This window comes from Amblyomma americanum, chromosome 1 (assembly GCF_052857255.1).
Source record: "Amblyomma americanum isolate KBUSLIRL-KWMA chromosome 1, ASM5285725v1, whole genome shotgun sequence".
In the NCBI taxonomy this organism is placed as follows: domain Eukaryota; kingdom Metazoa; phylum Arthropoda; class Arachnida; order Ixodida; family Ixodidae; genus Amblyomma; species Amblyomma americanum.
The window spans coordinates 18,482,057-18,501,975 of NC_135497.1; the positions used below are offsets into that span (position 1 = coordinate 18,482,057).

The 19,919-nt window shown below is 49.2% G+C and overlaps 1 protein-coding gene across 1 annotated transcript in view; it reads left to right on the plus strand.

Moving 5' to 3' along the window:
• The window catches only part of LOC144131005 (uncharacterized), a 303,799-nt gene extending 284,302 nt beyond the window's left edge, over positions 1-19,497 (plus strand). Inside the window, exon 2 of the mRNA XM_077664436.1 lies at positions 18,089-19,497. Within this exon, the coding sequence (XP_077520562.1) occupies positions 18,108-19,394 (1,287 nt within the window). The 5' untranslated portion in view covers positions 18,089-18,107 and the 3' untranslated portion in view covers positions 19,395-19,497. The remainder of the gene's footprint in view (positions 1-18,088) is intronic.
• Positions 19,498-19,919: the final 422 nt, after the last annotated feature.

Below are 19,919 nucleotides of genomic sequence, written 5' to 3' on the forward strand. Positions count from 1 at the left end.
TCTTGATGCTAACCTCCAAACTGACGCAATTTTTCTCGACTTCGCTAAAGCATTTGACAAGGTACCTCATAACCACTTATTTCTGAAACTCTCTCGTCTAAACTTGCATCCCGACATACTAGCATGGATAAAAGAATTCTTAACTCACCGCTTCCAATCAGTCGTTGTCAATAACCAAATGTCTGACCTCCTACCAGTCTCCTCAGGCGTGCCCCAAGGATCCGTCCTTGGGCCACTCTTGTTTCTAATTTATATTAACGACCTACCTGAGAAATTAGATTGCCATATTCGGATGTTTGCTGATGATTGTGTTATTTACAGAACAGTCACTAACACCTTTGACCAACAATCCCTTCAAAACAATTTAACTCATGTACAAGACTGGTGCAGTGAATGGCTAATGACACTTAACACAAGTAAATGCAAATATATGTCGTTCCATCGTCGCCGTTACCCTCTTCTGTTCCAATACAGCATATCTAACGTTCCTCTCGATCTTGTCCAATCATACAAATACCTTGGTGTTCATATTTGTCATGATCTTACATGGAATACGCATATTTCAAACATCATATCATCCGCCAACAGAACACTAGGATTCTTAAAGCGTCACCTACGCTCTGCACCTCAGCATGTCAAGCTCTTCGCATACAAATCATTAGTCCGATCAAAATTAGAATACGCATCTCCCATCTGGTCTCCAAAGCAAGCATATCTCTGTAATTCAATTGAAGCAGTTCAAAACCGAGCAACTAGATTCATTCATTCATCGTATTCTTTTGATATCAGCATATCATCCCTCAAATCACAGTCCAGCCTACCTACCCTTGCTCATCGCCGCTACATTGCTAGTTTATGTTTGTTTCACAAGTTTTTTTACTCTGAGCTACGACAGGAACCCTACATCTGCGCACCACCACCACGCATCTCCCTCCGCACCGGCCATCAGCAGCAAGTGTCACGACCTCGCGCCCGCACCGCTACATTTTCTTCATCATTCTTCCCCGGGACCGCGATCGACTGGAACGGCCTTCCCCGTGAACTTGCTGCTATCACATGCCAATCATTGTTCATCGAAGAAATCACGCGTGTACTTGCTTAGTGATAATCTTATATTTGTATAACTTTCAACTTATCTGTTAGTCTTTAAGTTTTTCATTTCTGTGTGCCCCACCCCTTATGTAATACCCTCTAACGAGGGTTTTTAAGGTATTAAAGTGAAGTGAAGTGAAGCTGTTTGAATGGGACGACACTGCAAATATAATAATCCCCGTTGGTAAACGCCCAGACCCCAGCAAGAAATCACCGACACAATGAACTAATAGTGACCCCCCCTTACATTTTCAGTGCTTGAACCTGAATGCTCGGAGCGTACTAAATAAATTGGATGATCTAGAAAGCATAACAATAGCACACAAGCCACATATTTTAATCATAACAGAAACTTTGTTACACCCTGAGGTCGGCGATTTCGAAATAACGCCACCAAGATACCGCATACTCCGTAAAGACAGAAGTTCTAGGGGTGGCGGAGTTGAAATAATGTTTAAAGAATCATTGCAAGTAGTTAGGTTGCCCGACATACCTGAAATTGAGTGCGTTGTTGCTAAGATTTGTTTAAGGCAACTGAACCTTATCATAGGAGCATTTTATAGGCCTCCTAACTCCGATAATATCTTCTTCGAAAAACTTAATGATTTCCTTTCTGAGTGCAAAAAAAATCTCACCCAACATCTTAATCGGCGGCGATTTTAATAATCCGGCCATTGACTGGGAAAGCGAATTTCCTGAACCTCTGTCCAAATCAGCAGAGCCCTTCGTTGACATAATTCTTTTCCATAGTTTAACCCAGCTTGTAAAGCAGCCCACACGCATTCAGAACGACTCAGCGTCCATTTTAGATTTATTTCTTTTATCCGATGGACTACTTCGTCGTGGTCCAGAACTGCACATTGTGGAAGGCATATCAGACCACAATATGATATGCTTAGCCTTCAAACTAAACACTGTTCCTAACTGCTTGAAGCATAAACGTGCTTTTCCAAATTTTTCACATGCCGATGACGTTGGCATTCTGGATGCGTTGGACGGCTCCTTTTCTAACTTCCTCTCTCTTTCCGAGACATGTCAGGTGAACCGCTTATGGTTAATCTTTAAGAGTTTGGTGTTAAAGTGTATAAATGATTTCGTACCATGTACTCAAAAAATTGTACATAACACAAATCCCTGGATGTCCAAAGAGATTGTGCGCTTAAAGCGGAAAACAAAAAGACTTAGAAAACAAATCAGGAAGTCTCCCTCTCCTTCTAATATGCTCAAGCTTTCAGACATGCACCTTCAGCTGAAGGGATGCATAAGAAAAGCAAAATATAATTATCATCATGTAACCATGAAAACTTTCCTTGTCTCATCCCCTGCCAAGTTCTGGCGGCATTTTAAACACAAAAAAGACCAATTCTGTAGTATGTGTATCGACGGTGCGACTGTGACTGACAAGTCCCATATTGCGAACGCATTCAACAAATTTTTCTGTTCCATATTTACATTTGATGACGGCAAAAGACCATATTTTGCATGCCATGGTAACTCCGCTATCAGTGATGTATGCATATCAGAACAAGGCGTCTTATCGCTTTTACTGAACATCGATACAAAAAAGGCACACGGAACTGACGGGATCCCAACCGCCTTCCTGTACAGGTACGCAGAGTGGTGCTCCAAATACTTATCTGTTATTTTTAGAATATCCCTATCTCAAGCAGTGCTTCCAGTTGACTGGAAGTATGCGAACATTACGCCCATACCGAAAGTGGAAAACAAATCACTTCTAGCATCCTCTAGACCAATTTCTCTATTGAGCACAAGCGCTAAAATAATGGAACATATTATTTTCAAACACATATCTTCTTTCCTGGAGGAGCACAACTTAGTCGATTCCCGACAGCACGGCTTCCGCAGGGGCGTATCTACGGTCACGCAACTTATAGATACAGTGCATGATTTAGCAGCAGCACTCGATAAACAAAGCCAGATCGATATTATTTTTTAGATTTTGAAAAAGCTTTCGACTGCGTGTCCCACCCAAAGTTGCTATTAAAACTGCAAACCATACTCAAGAACGACACATTGCTTGCATGGATAGCAGCTTATCTCTCCTGTAGAGGCCAATGTGTGGGAATTGATGGAGTGTGCTCGAGCTATATGTTTGTCCAGTCGGGTGTTCCACAGGGATCTGTCCTTGGGCCCCTTTTCTTCCTAGTTTTTATTAATGATATTGTTAGTGTAGTACCCGTGAAAATAAAACTTTTTGCTGATGATTGTATTATTTATCAAGAAATGAAAAACTCGAATGACCAATCTCAACTAAACTTTTCGCTAGCTCAAATAGAAAACTGGTGCTCAACGTGGCAAATGAAAATAAACAGGAAGAAAACGGTAACAATCATAGTTACACGCAAAAGAAAACCCCTCCTATTTCCCTATTCCGTCAATGGACACCCTTTATCTTCCGTTAAAAGCTGTAAATACTTAGGTGTAATCCTCACCTCAGATCTCAGATGGAATGAACATGTTTCATACATTACAAAAAAGGCTATGCCGAAACTAGGTTACATGAGAAGAACCCTGCGCAATTGTACACAAGAGATAAAACTCCTTGCCTTCAAAACTTTTATCAGACCCGTTCTTGAATACGCTTCTGTAGTCTGGGATCCGTGCACTCAATTAAACATTGCCAAACTCGAAAGCATCCAAAAAAAGGCAGCTCGATTGATCTATAACTGATATAGTTGGCGTACATCAGCAACTGCACTTGTGAAAAAAGCTAATTTAGAACCATTACAATTGCGACGGTATTTTGAACGAATGAAATACATGCATCTACTCTACAATAGCAAGCTAGGTATAGATAGTAGCATTGATATCGAACATGTTATACGGCGATGTACACGATCAAACCATTCCAAAAAATTAAAAGAATATATGTGCCGAACAGATACCTTTCAAAATTCCTTTTTTCCGAGAACCGTCCGTCAGTGGAACGCTTTGCCTAGTGACGCTGTGGAATGCCCGACTGTCGAATCTTTCTTATCAAAATTGAAGCGCATAAGTTAACTCAACCTAAGCGTTTTTGGTTCCCGCTATTGATATTGCTTTGTGGTTGTGATTATTGTCATTGCTGATGGATCAGCGTATGTCTACCGTTAGTGTTTATTTACTAAAGCGTGCTATTGATGCCAGTGTTCTTGTGTTATGTGCCAGTGTTGTTTCTATATGCCTGAACAGCGCGAGCTTGTACAAAGCATTTTTCTTTCTTATTTTTTCTTTTTTCTTTTTTCTCGATGTTAATCTGCTCAAGCAGGCGGATGACACCACTGTTATCATTAACATATCTTGTAGCGCTTTTTTGTACTTTCTTCACCATGTATGCTCACTCCTGCCAAAGGCCTTCTGCGAAGGCTGGCAGTACCTCTGAAATAAATAAATTGGTGTACAAAATAAAAAAAAATAAAAAAGTTTGTTTCATCACGCTAAACCAAATGAACTCAAAATTAATATAAATTGCCAACCTATACGCCAGAATTCATCTGATGAGGAACATAAAACGAAACCCTGGTGGATTCTGCATCAACAAAACCCTCCAGCCTTAGCGTTTTCGGAGAGCGAGTACCTATAGTAGCCCACCCCTGAGGCTCGTGCCAGTCGGGAATTTCTCCTGCGCAGAGTGCATATGCGGGCGCCGTCGGGACCGCCGCATGCGCCCTCTACCTTAACGCACACCACTGAGAGAGCAAGCTGCTCTGCATCAGCAGCCACAGACAGGCGCCGCCCCTAAGCCTTTCCAGTCCCCCCACCGGCATACCTTCAAAATGTACCTTTCGCGTTGCCCCCTCTCCCCCCTCTTTCCCGACCCTCTGTCACATATGTGAGAATGAGCGAGCACAACTCAACCGCCCAACCCCCACCCTACAAGAGCCTCGAAGGAAGGCTGACTGCCCCCAACAATCATAAACTTAACAAATATAGTTTCCTTAAATGATCTCTTCGACATCGCCTTTGTAGTTCGCTTTATGTATCTCGACCCCCTATAGCTTAGTATGTTCAAAAACACAGCACATCGTGGCTGCTCGCTAGTACATTTTGAAATTAGGATTTTGGCCTATGATGATGACTTCGAGCTTTTATGTTCAGATAAAAAAGAGTATGGTAAAAAAAAGCAGCCTTGGAAGGGTTGGAGCACTTTGTATCTGACGGACACGAATTTGCAACATCTTCGTTGTGACACTGCTGCAAGTGCTGCATTTTGGGGGGAACAGGTACATACGCTGCATAAAATTTTTGTTACTTTTCTTAGGCGCTCTCAAAGCGAGCCTATATGTTGACAGAATTTTTCACTCCCTCAGAGACTGGTCATTCTGTCGTGAACTTTTTCTCCACAAACTTTTCTATTTCCCGACCTAGCTTTCTCAGGAGCGCCCTTCCAGTCGTTGTGTTGCTAAGTCTTCGTATTTGTGCCTTGAGCTGGCAAAGAAGAAAGAAGCTATGCATACAACCTATCCCCGGAAACATGGATCCAAACCTCGATGCTAACAGGAGACAGGTTAAGGCATAATTTTATGGGAGGAACATGGGGCATCGGGACAACACAGTCTACACTGATGCATCCCTATACCACCAAACACACGAAAATAGCGGGGTAACAGTAGCTGCAAATTACCACGGAGAACACATCACACGCCTCACAGCCGAAGTATCTAACATAACGGAGGCAGAGGAGATTGCTGTCGCCCTGGCAGCGAATGAAGGATATAGGACTGGGACATCCCTTAACATCTTAACGAATTCACAAGAGGTGTGCCGGAACTATACTAGAGGCAGAATTAGCAGCACGGCACTCAAGATCCTCAGTAGAGGTCTGCTCCCTGAGGGACGACAAATTCACAACATAATCTGGATACCGAGTCATGCAGGGATCAGGGGAAACGAAGGGGCAGACAACCTAGCTCGAGGAATGACCAGCCGAGCAGGAACGTCATTAACCCCGGAGTGGCCCCAGATTAATTGCGGGGACAGCTATTAGGAATTATTAAACCTATATAAGGGGCTAAGATTCCAATACCCCCCACCGGATAAAGCATTATCCGAGGAGGAAGCCACAGGATGGCGAAGACTGCAAACAGGCTCCTTCCCAAACTTATACATATTAAACAAGATGTTCCCCACACAGTATAGCGCCAAGTGTCCGTGGTGCGGAGCAAAACAAACACTATATCATGTCACATGGGAGTGCGGAAGAAATCAAGCATTCCACAACCACAAAACACCAAGTGCGGAGCAATGGGAGAGCCGGCTCACAAGCTGCGAGCTAGGGTTCCAAAGGGCCCTCATAGCACACGCAAGAGAGGTGGCCCGACTCCGTGGAGCCCTGGCCTAGGGGCCCACCCACGGCCAAAGAGGACCCAAGCTTCAAGAGGAAGACTTCGCCCTCTACTGCTACTACTTCCTAAAGGAACCAATAAAGTTTTTCATTCATTCATTCTCTACAAACTTGTTTCATGGGGTTCTACTTTCTAAAACCACAAACAACCCATTTCTGGGAGGTATGCTTAGTAGGCGACAAATATACTCATTTGTCTTTTTTGGATATGGCCATGAAAAAGTTTGGGTTGACTTTTTTTCTGCTTTCTCACTCGTCTCTTTTCCCTTCAATACCTGTACGGGATCTCCAAAAGGCAGAAGACAAAAATTCTGATCGGTCATTAACTCCTATACCCATAAACCTGAAGCCTTACCTAGCCTTTCTTGACCGTGTATAAAAGCGAATTCAGCGAATATAGGTTCAATCGGCCGCAGACCCCCCCCCCCCCATATACTCATACTACTGAACAGAATTTGGGGTACTATTTCGTCAACTAGTCTGTGCTACAAGCTGCTTTAAGTCAATCCATTGTTTTTCTTCAAAGTTGAACTAGCCACGCCAGCATTCAGCGAAGCCGTGTAAGGTGAACGATGGGTCATTGTAAAATAGTTAAAGGAAAGATAACGGGTAGTGCCGGGCCGCCAAACTAACTTATCCGATACGAGAAAAATAAAAGAATGATTACAAACATACCAACAAAATCGCACCCTGAAAACAGAAGCGAACAGCGTGCCCAATTGAACGTCATATTAGAAGGTTTGAAACAGCGACTCAGCAGCACAGCGCTAGCACGTAATCAGTTCTATTCATACATCTTCATTATAAAAAAAGGAAAAGGAATCAGCTACCACATGCTCACACATTCATAACAGTTTTGCATTTTTTCACCTATGTAACACCGCTATGCTGGTACGTTCACTTCGTGATGCGGTGTTTCGGCATAATAAGTGAACTTCAGAGAAAGAACACGGAACCGGAGACCAAAAAGAGGTTGTCCGGAAGGATATAAAAGACAAATTATTTTTATATCTGCTTGTATTTCTGAACGGGAATAAACTGAAGCAGTGTGAGATTCTAAAGGGGACGACACCGATCAAAGCTTCGGCGGCGTTATACAGGTTTTTCCGGCTTCGTGCTTTTTTAATCAAATCAGCAGGTGTCCTTGTTAGAAACCACTGAATCACAATCTCTGACCTGAGCCAACTACTCCAGTTTCTGTTAAGTCAGCTCGTAAAGTATTGCAGAAGGATCCCTTTTATTCGACTGCAAGGAAAAAGCCATGACGTCCGCGCCGGCAGCGAGCATGAACACGAAGCAGTCTTGCTTGGGGCCATCCGCGCTACGACGAATTTATTGCGTGCTTCTTAGACTGAACTTATTTGTTTGCGCATCAAACAAAGCTACCGTGGCTCAACATGAGTTATGTGCTTTGCGCCCTCTCTTGGTGTGAGCCGACCGGCACCGCAACTACGGGTGCTACGACAGCGGGACAAGGGGAGGGTAGGGTGGCGTGCCGGGACAGCAGCACTCATTCCAGGAAGGCCAGAAGGTGGGTCCTCTTGTAGGCTCAGGCTCAATGGACATTACGGCGCAGCACCAAAAGCTAATAGCGGACTGCGGCATCGGGTTGTCTAGACAGCGTAAACCGAACACCAAGCGTCATTGCATGAGCATTGCGGTGGTGCGCTCCAACTCTGCGTAGGAATCGGCGCTCGTCGGAGTAAGACACGGGAACTGCAGAAAGTCTCGACCTCAAAATTTCGGCTTCATTGAATGACGACCTAACTCAACCTCACCTCACGGCGTGAGGTTGAGGTCGACCTCATGAGGTCGAAACCTCATGACGTTGCCCACCTCTGGTGGGGTTACCTTCCTAAACACCAGACTTCCCCTATTTTGTTGTAGGGCACTAGGGGGTATTTTCGCCATACCTAGTGCAGACAGTTTTCGGTGGCTAAATCTGCGTGGTTGCACATCTCTCTTTATCTCAAGAAAGGCAAGGCTTCTATTTATCTCAAAAACATTTTCAAAAATTAGTGGCAGGCTTCGCTGAAACACCTAGTATATCTGCTGTAAGCTTTTCCTTCAAGTCAGCCTTAGAAAGCATCATTTCACGTGAGCCTTACGCCTGGCATGGTTCTCAGCGTTCTTCATACACACACTGGCGGCAGGAAATGAGCTCTATGAGGGACGAAGCGTCAAGAACAGACATGACACTGTAGCTTTCGGGGGGTGGGGGGCGGTATTTACCTTTGGATCCCGTAAACCAATGTGAGGAGAGTGATTGTAAGCATTCTTTACGCTATTTGACTACAGAGTGACCCAGCGAAAGAATGAAGAGGGAACAAAATTACGGGGGCACCTTAACAATTCTTACGCATGTAAATGCAAGAGGGTTTATACCCTTCGCTGATTGTGTCGCTCAGCTGTGGTCGGGGGCTTGGGGGAGATGCACGTTGTTTCGCTGTAGCAGCTGACTTCGAACGTTTCCCTGCTTTGTGATGGTCTCGCACTTCGCACGCAGTGAATGGCCTCCTCTGGCCACGCTTTTCTGTCTCGCCGGATGTAGACGCGAGCGATTCAACTTCGGATGAAGACTCCATAAGCCGCGTTTATTACTACAGTGGCACGGCCGTGCCATTGTGTACATGTACCACATCTTCTTTGGGGACAGTGACCACTTTCCAGTGCACGCGAGGGAGGGGCCTTAATTGAGCGCAGTCGGCTTTGTTATCTGGCTCGAGGGGAGCCTCCAAGCCTGTTTCCATTCACCGCAGAAGTCGTCTGGCTTTTCTCCATCTACCTCTGGCTTGTGGTGTCCTATTGATCCAGGAGGGGCGATGTCGTCATTCGCGGGCAGCGTTTCTGCCACGCATTTCTGCTACGGCTTTCTGATGACGGCGGGTTTTCGCTCAACGAGCTAAGTGCCAACTCCGAGGGCGCTTCCCGGGCCTAGGCGCCCATCGTCGGCGCTCAAGAGTCGAGGCAAAAAATTCCAAGCCGCGAAGGAAGAGGGTTTGGGAGGGCGTTGAAAGGACAACTTATACCGTGAAGAAAAGTTCCGGGAGCCTGAGTCACCGAGAGCCCCGCGGTCCTGCAATTGTTGTAAACCGGGCTTCGGTTCCAACGCGTGCACGACCGTGCCTGCTCTGGCGCCGAGGTTCGCTGGCGTCTTCTGCAGTGCGCATGCGCATACTGGTTCCAACGCGTGCGCGACCGCGGCTGCGCTGGCGCCGATGTTCGCTGGCGTCTTCTTCAGTGCGCATGCGCATACCGGTTCCAACGCGTGCACGACCGTGCCTGCTCTGGCGCCGAGGTTCGCTGGCGTCTTCTGCAGTGCGCATGCGCAGACCGGTTCCAACGCGTGCACGACCGTGCCTGCTCTGGCGCCGAGGTTCGCTGGCGTCTTCTTCAGTGCGCATGCGCAGACCGGTTCCAACGCGTGCGCCACCGCGCCTGCGCTAGCGCCGAGGTTCGCTGGCGTCTTCTTCAGTGCGCATGCGCAGACCGGTTCCAATGCGTGCACGACCGTGCCTGCTCTGGCGCCGAGGTTCGCTGGCGTCTTCTGCAGTGCGCATGCGCAGACCGGTTCCAACGCGTGCGCCACCGCGCCTGCGCTAGCGCCGAGGTTCGCTGGCGTCTTCTTCAGTGCGCATGCGCAGACCGGTTCCAACGCGTGCGCGACCGCGCCTGCGCTAGCGCCGAGGTTCGCTGGCGTCTTCTTCAGTGCGCATGCGCATACCGGTTCCAACGCTGCGCGACCGCGCCTGCGATAGCGCCGAGGTTCGCTGGCGTCTTCTTCAGTGCGCATATGCAGACCGGTTCCAACGCGTGCGCGACCGCGCCTCCGCTAGCGCCGAGGTTCGCTGGCGTCTTCTTTAGTGCGCATGCGCAGACCGGTTCCAACGCGTGCGCGACTGCGCCTGCGCTAGCGCCGAGGTTCGCTGGCGTCTTCTTCAGTGCGCATGCGCAGACCGGTTCCAAAGCGTGCGCGACCGCGCCTGCGCTAGCGCCGAGGTTCGCTGGCGTCTTCTTCAGTGCGCATGCGCATACCGGTTCCAACGCGTGCGCGACCGCGCCTGCGCTGGCGCCGAGGTTCGCTGGCGTCTTCTTCAGTGCGCATGCGCAGACCGGTTCCAACGCGTGTGCGACCGCGCCTGCGCTGGTGCCGAGGTTCGCTGGCGTCTTCTTCAGTGCGCATGCGCAGACCGGTTCCTACGCGCGCGCGACCGCGCCATCGCTAGCGCCGAGGTTCGCTGGCGTCTTCTTCAGTGCGCATGCGCAGACCGGTTCCAACGCTTTCGCGACCGCGCCTGCGCTAGCGCCGAGGTTCGCTGGCGTCTTCTTCAGTGCGCATGCGCATACCGGTTCCAACGTGTTCGCGACCGCGCCTGCGCTAGCGCCGAGGTTCGCTGGCGTCTTCTGCAGTGCGCATGCACAGACCGGTGCCGACGCGTGCGCCACCGCGCCTGCGCAAGCGCCGAGGTTCGCTGGCGTCTTCTCCAGTGCACATGCGCAGTCCGATTCCGGCGCACGCCAAGAGCGCCGACGCTGGACGCGCACGCCCAGGAAGCACCCTTGGAGTTTGCGCTTAATGCTCTGGCATTAACACTGGCCGACGACTACGCTTCTGGGTAATTCGATTCCTGTGCGGAGCTGCGGCGGTATTGTAACCGTAGGCAACCGCATAAGGAATCACACGTTAACTAGCGGATATACACAGACAGAGAGAGAGGTGGACTAGCGTGCGTCCTGTTCCAACTCTCTCTGTCGTATATATGCGCTAGTTAACATGTGCGATAACAACAATTGAGAGCCTTAGCGCGTAAGGAACACTTAATACCGAACGGATGCGAGGCTAGTCGCTCTGGCTTTCGGCTTGGGCAGCGTGCAGCGGTTCGCCGCAGATGAGACTCGGCACGGGCGAACGAAGCACTTGTGTGCCGTCTCTTTTAGAAGGTCTCCTCCGCGGAGTCTGTCTTTTATCTGCCGCCCTACCCTCTTCCTCCGTCGTTTCTCCTCGCGCCCTCTTAGCTATCGGCGTGTTTCCACTACGGTACCACTTTCTCTGCCACTTTCCTCCGTTCCATTAACGGCGCGGTTCGGGTGTACACCTGTACGGGTGTACACCTGTACCTGGTGCGAATATTGTAGATATTGAGAGGCAGGCGAATGTCTGGCTGTGTAACCTATCGGTATGGCTCGACGTAAATAAACTAGCCCTAAACACGAACAAAACAAAATATATTGTATTTCGACCAAAAAATAAATGTATGTCAGACATTCTTCTGCGCTTCGGCAATGAACAGATCGAACGCGTTGCATCACATAAATTTCTAGGTGTAATCTTTCAGGAACACCTAAACTGGTCTGCACATGTCGCAAAAGTTCGAACAGATATCTCAAGAACGATTGGGCTCACCTATAAACTAAAGGATTTGCTACCACCATGGTTAAAAAAGCAATTGTATTATGCTCTAATACACTCCCGTCTGCACTACTGTCTTCTTGTATGGGGCACGACCACAAAAACAAATTTAGAAAACCTACATGTACTACAAAAACATTTCCTGCGCCAAATAGAAAATGTCCCACGCCGAACTCATACAGCACCGTTATTCCAAAAACACCGAATCCTGACTATAACAAACATCCTATGTAAAAAACTAGCAGTAGCTATATACACTCAAATCAAACAGAATGCATCATCGTTCACAGAGAAATATCTTCATAAAGAACACATGTACAATCTCCGGCACACCATTTATAACAGAGACAGGATTCGTACAAACTACGGAACACAAAAGTTAACATATCAGATTCCTGACTTCTTGAATAAGCACGCCATGGTTATGAATATTATTACTGACAGTTCTTCAGCTCTAGCCTTTAACAGAAACATTAACACATTTTTTTAGCACACAATTTTGACTATTTCCTTTTTTCTTCTGGGTTCCAAGTAGACACCAGATGGTTTTTGTTGTGAATGTTTTATTGTTCCCGCTTGTTTATTTTCTCTGCCTATTACTGCATGCGATTTATATTGGCTGTTTGTTTCCTCGCAGTATGACTTAGCCCTGTATGCTATGCTGTATTAATGTGTTCCTTTTATGTTGATCGAAACTTTGTTCAACGATGTGACTGTACCTGTTGTTGAGTGATGTGTTTGGGAAGGGGGGAAGGGGGCCGACACTGAGTCAGGCAATAATTTGCCTTTATGTCTGCCTCCTAGGCACCTATTACTGCTGCCTGAATAAAATGACTTTGACTTTGACTTTGACAATTACTGCGCCATTTCCCGTTTTTCCTGCACTGCGCTCCGCGTTCCGCGAGTTCTACCTTGAATGATTAGTAACTGGACGCCCCAATCCAGTTGTAGTGCTGTGCGCCTGCGTGATTTAATTCCTCTAAAATGAACTAATCACGCGCACAACCTGGACACTTTTCTTCTGTAAATAGTTGGTACATATTTCTTCTCCCCCTATGCTCTCTTCCTGTCCCCTCACCTCTTTCATTTCATTTCTCCAGTCTGCCTGCTATCCTTTATTTCCGCTGCTCCAGCTCAGGTGCTTCAGTATTAATGGCAGATGCGGGGCTAGCAAAAAATCTTTTCCTTCCTTTTTACTATTATTTCAATAAAAAACCACAACCACCACCGCTCCGCGTTCGCTCTCTCTCATTCTCCGCTGTGCTGTTCGCTCTGCCGATTACGCCGAGGGACGCCGCTCAACCCATGAACGGGGGTCGACGACTTCCGCCCACGTGCGCGAACTTCGCGCCTGCCGCAGCCGCCGATCTGGACTCGCCAGATCTTGGCGCGCGTCGTCCGGAGAAACCGGAAGCTGACGCAGAAAGCCCGCTCTTCTTGTGTGACCTCTTGCGCCTGCCGCCGCTAACATGGCCACCACGGCCGACCAGATATACGCAGTGATTTTGGCACGGAAATGTGTTTATCATGAAAATAAACGCTACGTCAAGCATGAAATGTCACTTTTTTTCCCGAAAACATCACAGAACCTTGGATCGCAATGCCAGCGGTCCTTCCCTGTAGCGAAAGGTAACCAGGAAAAAATTCGGCGCCGCTAGGCCTTTAAAAACTTTCGGTTTAAAAACCGGCTGCAAAGCGCAAGAGCAGCAGCTAAAGCAATAGCTGGTCTTTCGGCTGCAGTCGACTGCCAAATGATGCGATGATGTTGGCTTCTCTGCAATGCATGAATGCTTTATAGTCACGTGGTCTCGAACGGCGCACGGAAAAGAAACGTAGAACCCACTGCGGTAGCTCGGTGGTTAGTGCGCTCGGCTGCTGATCCGAAGTTCCCGGGTTCGAACCCCTCCGCGGCGGCTGCGTTTTTATGGAATCAAAACGCTAAGGCGCCCGTGTGCTGTGCGATGTCAGTGCACGATAAAGATCCCCAGGTGGCCAAAATTATTCCGGAGCCCTCCACTACGGCACCTCCTTCTTCCTTTCTTCTCTCACTCCCTCCTGTATCCCTTCCCTTACGGCGCGGTTCAGGTGTCCAACGATATATGAGACAGATATAGCGCCATCTCATTTCCCCAAAAACCAATTATTATTATTATTAACTCAGGCTCGTGGCTAGTGCTGCGCGGCGCGGGTGAGAAGGGAAGCGCTGTTATGAGCGCGTAGAGGAAGACTACAGAAGCTGACAAACAAAACAATCTCAAAGATGATGTTATTTTACATTTTGAGCGTGAAACAGATTTGTATTAACTAACAATTCGGTGCAAAATGCAATGAAGTTGCAATGATGGCATTGCTGGAACTGCACCGTCATGATGTGAATACAGCGTTGAGGTATACTAGCTGTTTTACCAGTATAGTTTTTTGCGCTGAATGCGAAGACTTGCGGGGTTTATATGCTCACTAGTCGGTTCACTCTCTGCAGTAAGATCCGTGAGCCGCACGAATATGATTTATAAGATGTATAAAACAGTTTAAATTTACCGGGTACTCAGCTCAGTAACCACGGATGGAAACAACTGTTATTTATAAAAAAAAAGAAAATTGCTGATGGCCTAGCTCTGCTAGGCCATGTTATACGCAGCAAAAGCGTGGAGACGTCTGCACAAGGAGACAGCGTTCCCTAGAGGCGCCTTTATTCATGGCTAATTCTCGAGCCGTCGTGGCGGAGTGGTAGCGTCTCCGGCTTAAACGTCAAAGCCCCTGGTTCGATTCCGAGGCTCGACACAAGGTTCTTTTCTCTTATTCAGTGAGTGTGCGGGAGGTTTCAGTGGCTCACATAGATGCCGCCACTGAATACGTTGGTTAGCGGTTAAGTTCAGGCTCTGGTAAGGCGCGTTTATACTCCGGCGTAACGCGCGCGCGCTGCACGGCGACGTCACGCCGACGAAAGCGAGACAGACTATACTTCAAGTGCGCTTGACCGCCGACGCGCTCAGTGGCTTCGGTGCACTCTGACCGCACTGGCGGAGACTTGGAGCACGTCTATATTTCGCGCCAAGTGTGCCAGCCGCCGCGTTGTAACGGCATGTGCCTCCTCGGAGCACCGCCATGGCGAAATCGCAAGTTCGCGGCCAGTAAAGCTTTCGCTTAAAATTAGCTGCAATGCATGCAGCCCACATCTCTCTCTCACCACGGCTACGTACCTCAAAGCGTGATTGAGGCGTTCACTGACAGAGGGAGCCAGTTATGCGCTCTTCCTTTCCTCTCAAAATTATTATAGAACGTTGTCGACGCCAACGCCAACTAACACAATGAACGCCAATGGCCTATAGCTTCAGTGCGGCGTTTCTGCCACATCAACGCGTGCAGCGCATATGTCTTGGCATACGCTGGAACGGGCGTGGAAAAGGGGTATGCATCTCCATCTTCCGCCATGTAGCGCGATTCAGGTGTCCATTTTCCCAGGGGGCCAGTTATGCGCCTTTCCTTTGCTTTCGAGGCTTCCGCTCTTCATAGGTTTCGGCGCAGCTTCACACGCCACGGCCTGAAGGTCTCTGAAGGTCAAAGCGACGCGGTCGGCGAACCTCGCGGAAGACGGCGTAGTAAAGCGATCGCCTTAATATCGCGGAAGTGTTCGACACCATTTAGTAACTTAGCACGTGTGCTAGGATTTTTGCGTGCTCGAATGCGTGATGTCGCGTACCTTGGGAATGCCGCTCAGCCGCGGGTAGCAGTAGCTGCGATTTTCTTCGGCACCTTTTTTCGCTTCAGGAAGGAAACACAGACATTCGGATCCTAGATTAAAAGGCCATGTTCGCTAAAGAACAAGCGGCATTTAATGATTGATAAAGTCTTTATTACCGCGATATCGTTAAGGGCCCCGTGTCGCAGAAAACCAGTGTCGTCGTCGGCCGGGAGCGAAAAAACTCAGAAGCATTAATAAATAAAACGGAGTAGGAAATTGGCCGAGTTAGGGAACCGAACCGGGGCCTCTGGAATGCGAGACGAACACGCTAACCACTCCGCAACGCCAGCTCGGTGGTTTGGTATAAACAAAGGCGAGTCTAGTGAATACGGTGTTGCCTTAGAAGAGTGCTTTAAAGATATGTACTGTGGTGCATATGTGATGAACCAGTTTCTTAAAATGGCCCTGGGTCCACACTGGGCATGAGGAGATTGATGCACCGACTCCAAAATGAATTTTGAGTGATTTAATTAAATCATCTGGCTCGATGCCGCTTACGGGACAGAAGCTGGGCTCGTCGTCGCCGGGGCGGAGTCAGCGTGGTGTGGCACGGGCTCGATGAATGGCTGGTTGTCTGCAGCGGCCGGGCTGGGAGTTCCTCGTGGCTGTGCTGCCCTCGTTCTCGGCTGGTCGTTGGACGAGCTGCCAGGCGTGGAGGCGCGTTGGCGAAGGTCGAACGTTAGCGACGGCTAGACCCCGGGCTCAGGTCAATGCGCAGCCCCAGTCTTCTGCCTCGCTCCGTCTCCGGCCCTCTCGTCCACTCGCCCCGATCGCTCTCCTCCTTCCTCCCGTCGGCTTCCGCTTTTAAAGCCTTTGCTTCTTTCTTCAGCCGTGGCCGCGCCTTTGTCCACTCCCCCGTGGCTCTCGAGGGGTGCATAATGACGGGGACACTCAAGCGTCGTTCGACAGGGCCGTCGACGGTTACCATATATGGTCATGTTTCTCCGCCACAACCAAATATGGTCATGTCTCTCCGCTGCGACCCGACGCCAGGACGGCGCGGCCAACCGTCTCCAGGAAAAGTCACTGAGCGGCTCGCCGCGGCACCGGTGCATGTGCACGAATCGTCACACATGTTAGTAATTATGAGCCTGGAAATTACAGAAGTCGTAGTTAAGCGAGTAGAAAAGTAGGTTTCCGCTACTTATCCGCGGTATGAGGACTCCCAGGGATCTATGAACGTAGATAATGTCCTTCTGCATATATGGCCATTAACACAAAACGCTATCGCGTCATACCCTCAAGGCGGATCTTGAGAGTCACCTCCAATATTTTTCACGATATTAGAGAGATTTAGTACAGGGGGATTGGATGCTTAGCGGAATAGAGGGTCCACAGTGCGCATGCGCACAATGCTATTGGGAATGTTAAAGCGTATACATGAAATTTCCAGAAGTTAGCGTTGCGGCTTCTGCGCATATAGCGTTGGTCAGAGGTGAGAATGCATGTAGTTACTCTTAGTTATGAGCCTGTATTCCTTTTTGCGCAATTTTTGCTGCTGAACGCAGTCAGAACATAGGTTGCCCTTTGATTCGGGTTTGCAGTTCGAGAGCTGTTGTGCCATCGCTTTTTAAAAGTCTTCAGCATGATGAAGGTTGAGTCGCCGAGAACGACTATGGGACTATGTCCGTTTGATGTCGACCAAGAGGTCGCGGGTTTCGTCTCTGGCCGCAGCGGCACCATTCAAAAATACACGCATGTTTGGACTGTAAATAAACGCATGTGAAGGAATTATGTGGAGATACTGGCTATGGGGCATCGCTGGGTCATGAGACATTCGACAACTTAGCGTAATTCACGCAAAAGCGTTGCGTACGGAATAAAATTCTGGGCACATGCTCATTACGCTATTGAGGGTTGCCTATGCACGCAGCTTTCACAGAACGGCGGCGCTATGCCAGCCGGTTCGGGCAGAAGAGACTTCTCAGCGCAATAAATATCTCTAAATGGCGATACACATGTCTGCGTTCGCGTTGCGTCATGAAACTGGTAAGCTAACTTGTAAATGATAACTTAATGGTTTTCTTAGATAGGTTGGCCATTTCTAAGCTTTTAAGTTTGAGTTAAGTTTCACTGTCCTCACAGAAACAATCTGGGAAAAGCAGCGGGTCAGATTTTTGCCTTTGACATTTCTTTGTTGTTGACATTTTTTGCCTAGCGAAAAAAAATAAATGCTCCTAATGCATTAAGGATTGCAATCAGTAATCGCGGAGGAGGTTTTATTGCTGCTGCGGTTGAGTGCTTTGGATCTTTTTTGCCAGATCACGTCTCATTGCTTTGAGTTCGTCGTTCGCAATCGTTGCGACGCCCCGGTAAAAAGGGGGGTAGTATCAGCGAGCAGTACCGGCTAATAGTGCACACCAGCAAGTAAATGCCACACGCGACATTGAAATTGTCGCTTAATGCACGGAGAGATTCAAAGAAGCAATTAGTGCCGGTTATAATTTCGGTCATTGATGATATGACAAGTAACTAAACTACTAATGCTTGGTTTTTACAGGTGTTGCTGCTGTTTAAAGATGGCCAACGCAAGTGTTGAGGAGAAGCTTTCCGACCAGCTAAACATTCAGCAGATCCCAGACAAGTACATCGGCTACATCATGTACTTCATGCTAAAGTTTCAGAACGACACATCAGAGTTTAGCCAGCCTCAACTGCGGCGCACCTTCCGTTCGTCCTATCCGCTCTTCCTCGTGCTGTACGGCTCCCTCTTCGTGTCGTCTCTCATCGCTAACTGCTGGATGGTGTTGCATATAAATCGCGAGAAGCGGCCGCGAGAAACCGTGTGCGTCTACCTTTTCGCCAACGCTCTCAACGACATCTTCAAGCTGCTCGTCGTGATGCCCATTTCTCTCGTGACACTCTGCCTGCACAACTGGGTCTTCGGAAGCTTCCTGTATTTTGCGTCGCCTATTGTGCAGGATTTTCCCTTCTACCGGACCCTCCGGACGTTTGTGGCGATTGCCTGCGACCGGTACCGGTATGCCATGAACCCGATGAAACGCCAGATACCACCCTTGCTGTGCCTTCTCGGCGTCTGCCTGGTGGCCGGAATCCTAACGCTGCCGTACGCGGCCTACACCAAGTTCCTCGACCTGCAGAAGTACTTGGGCCAGCAGTTCCGGGGAGCAGGCATCTGTGCCATCAACCTGACGGAGAACATCGAAGAGTACATCCGCTTCCTGTTCATTGTCCTGTATGCTCTGCCGGTCGCGCTGGTCATCTACCTCCACGTCAAGGTGAGCGTCGAGATCAGGGCCCAGGAGACGTCACAGTCGCTCGCCCTGCAAGCTCGGCGAGAGAGCAACGGCGGCGAAGAAACGTCCGTGTGTTCTCTGGCCTCGTCCATGGTGCCCGAGTCGGTGCACAGCACGGGCTCATGCGCCACGTTTCCCGTCGCCACGAGGGACTCGTGCCCTCGCTCCGAGGCGTGCCGTGGTTCGTCAGCTGCCTTCTACAAAGACTCGTCGCCCGAGGACTCAGTCGACTGGATGAAGGAGCGTCGCACCCAGAACACCGTCATGATGATGGTCGCCGTGTACGCCGTCTGCCTGGTTCCGCTCAACGTGCTTCGACTCATCGCGCACGTGGTGCACGAAGGGCAAGAGCATAGCGTGCACTTCGACCTGTCGTCCGCATTCGCCGTGCTCATCGCCTTCCTGCCGACGCTCGGGACGCCCTACCTGTTCCGCGTCTGGCACCTTAGCACTCGCCTTAGCGTGGACCCCTGCCAGTACCGGAAGCTGCGGCGCGTCTCCGGTGCGTCCGGAGGGGGCCGCAAGCTGCGCAGCAACTCGAGGGCCTGAACGGTCTGAATGGCCGGGATCGAACCCGAGATGCCATCACCACTGAAGCCACAGTGCATGTGGAGAAGGCGGCCTCACGATGTTCAACCAAGTTCTGCGTGCTCCGTCGCTTCCCCTTGCGACAAGGCCGTGAAACGCCCACTGAACGTCGTAAGACGCGTACAGCCATGATGTTTGCCTGTGCTGCACGTGCCATGATCGGTGTCCTCAGGCAATCTGTATGAGCCTTGCACGCGCTTCTCGTTGCAGGCGCGGCGTATAGGAGGTTTTCTCTGGGGTCGTGTTACCAGACGGCGTGAGCGTCTTCGCGGCAAGCCCGCTGTTCGGGATGAGGTGTCCTTGAGTGAGCTCTTTCAGCGCCGCAGGTCCCTTCTCCGAATGACGTTGTCGGACTTTATTATGAAGGAAACTGTACAGGGGGTTTATTTTACATTATTTGCAAGAATTAGGAACCCATTGGAGGGTGATGGGGGAAGGTCGGAGGATCTGAGAATATCTGAGGATGATCGAGGATTCCTTCTCACG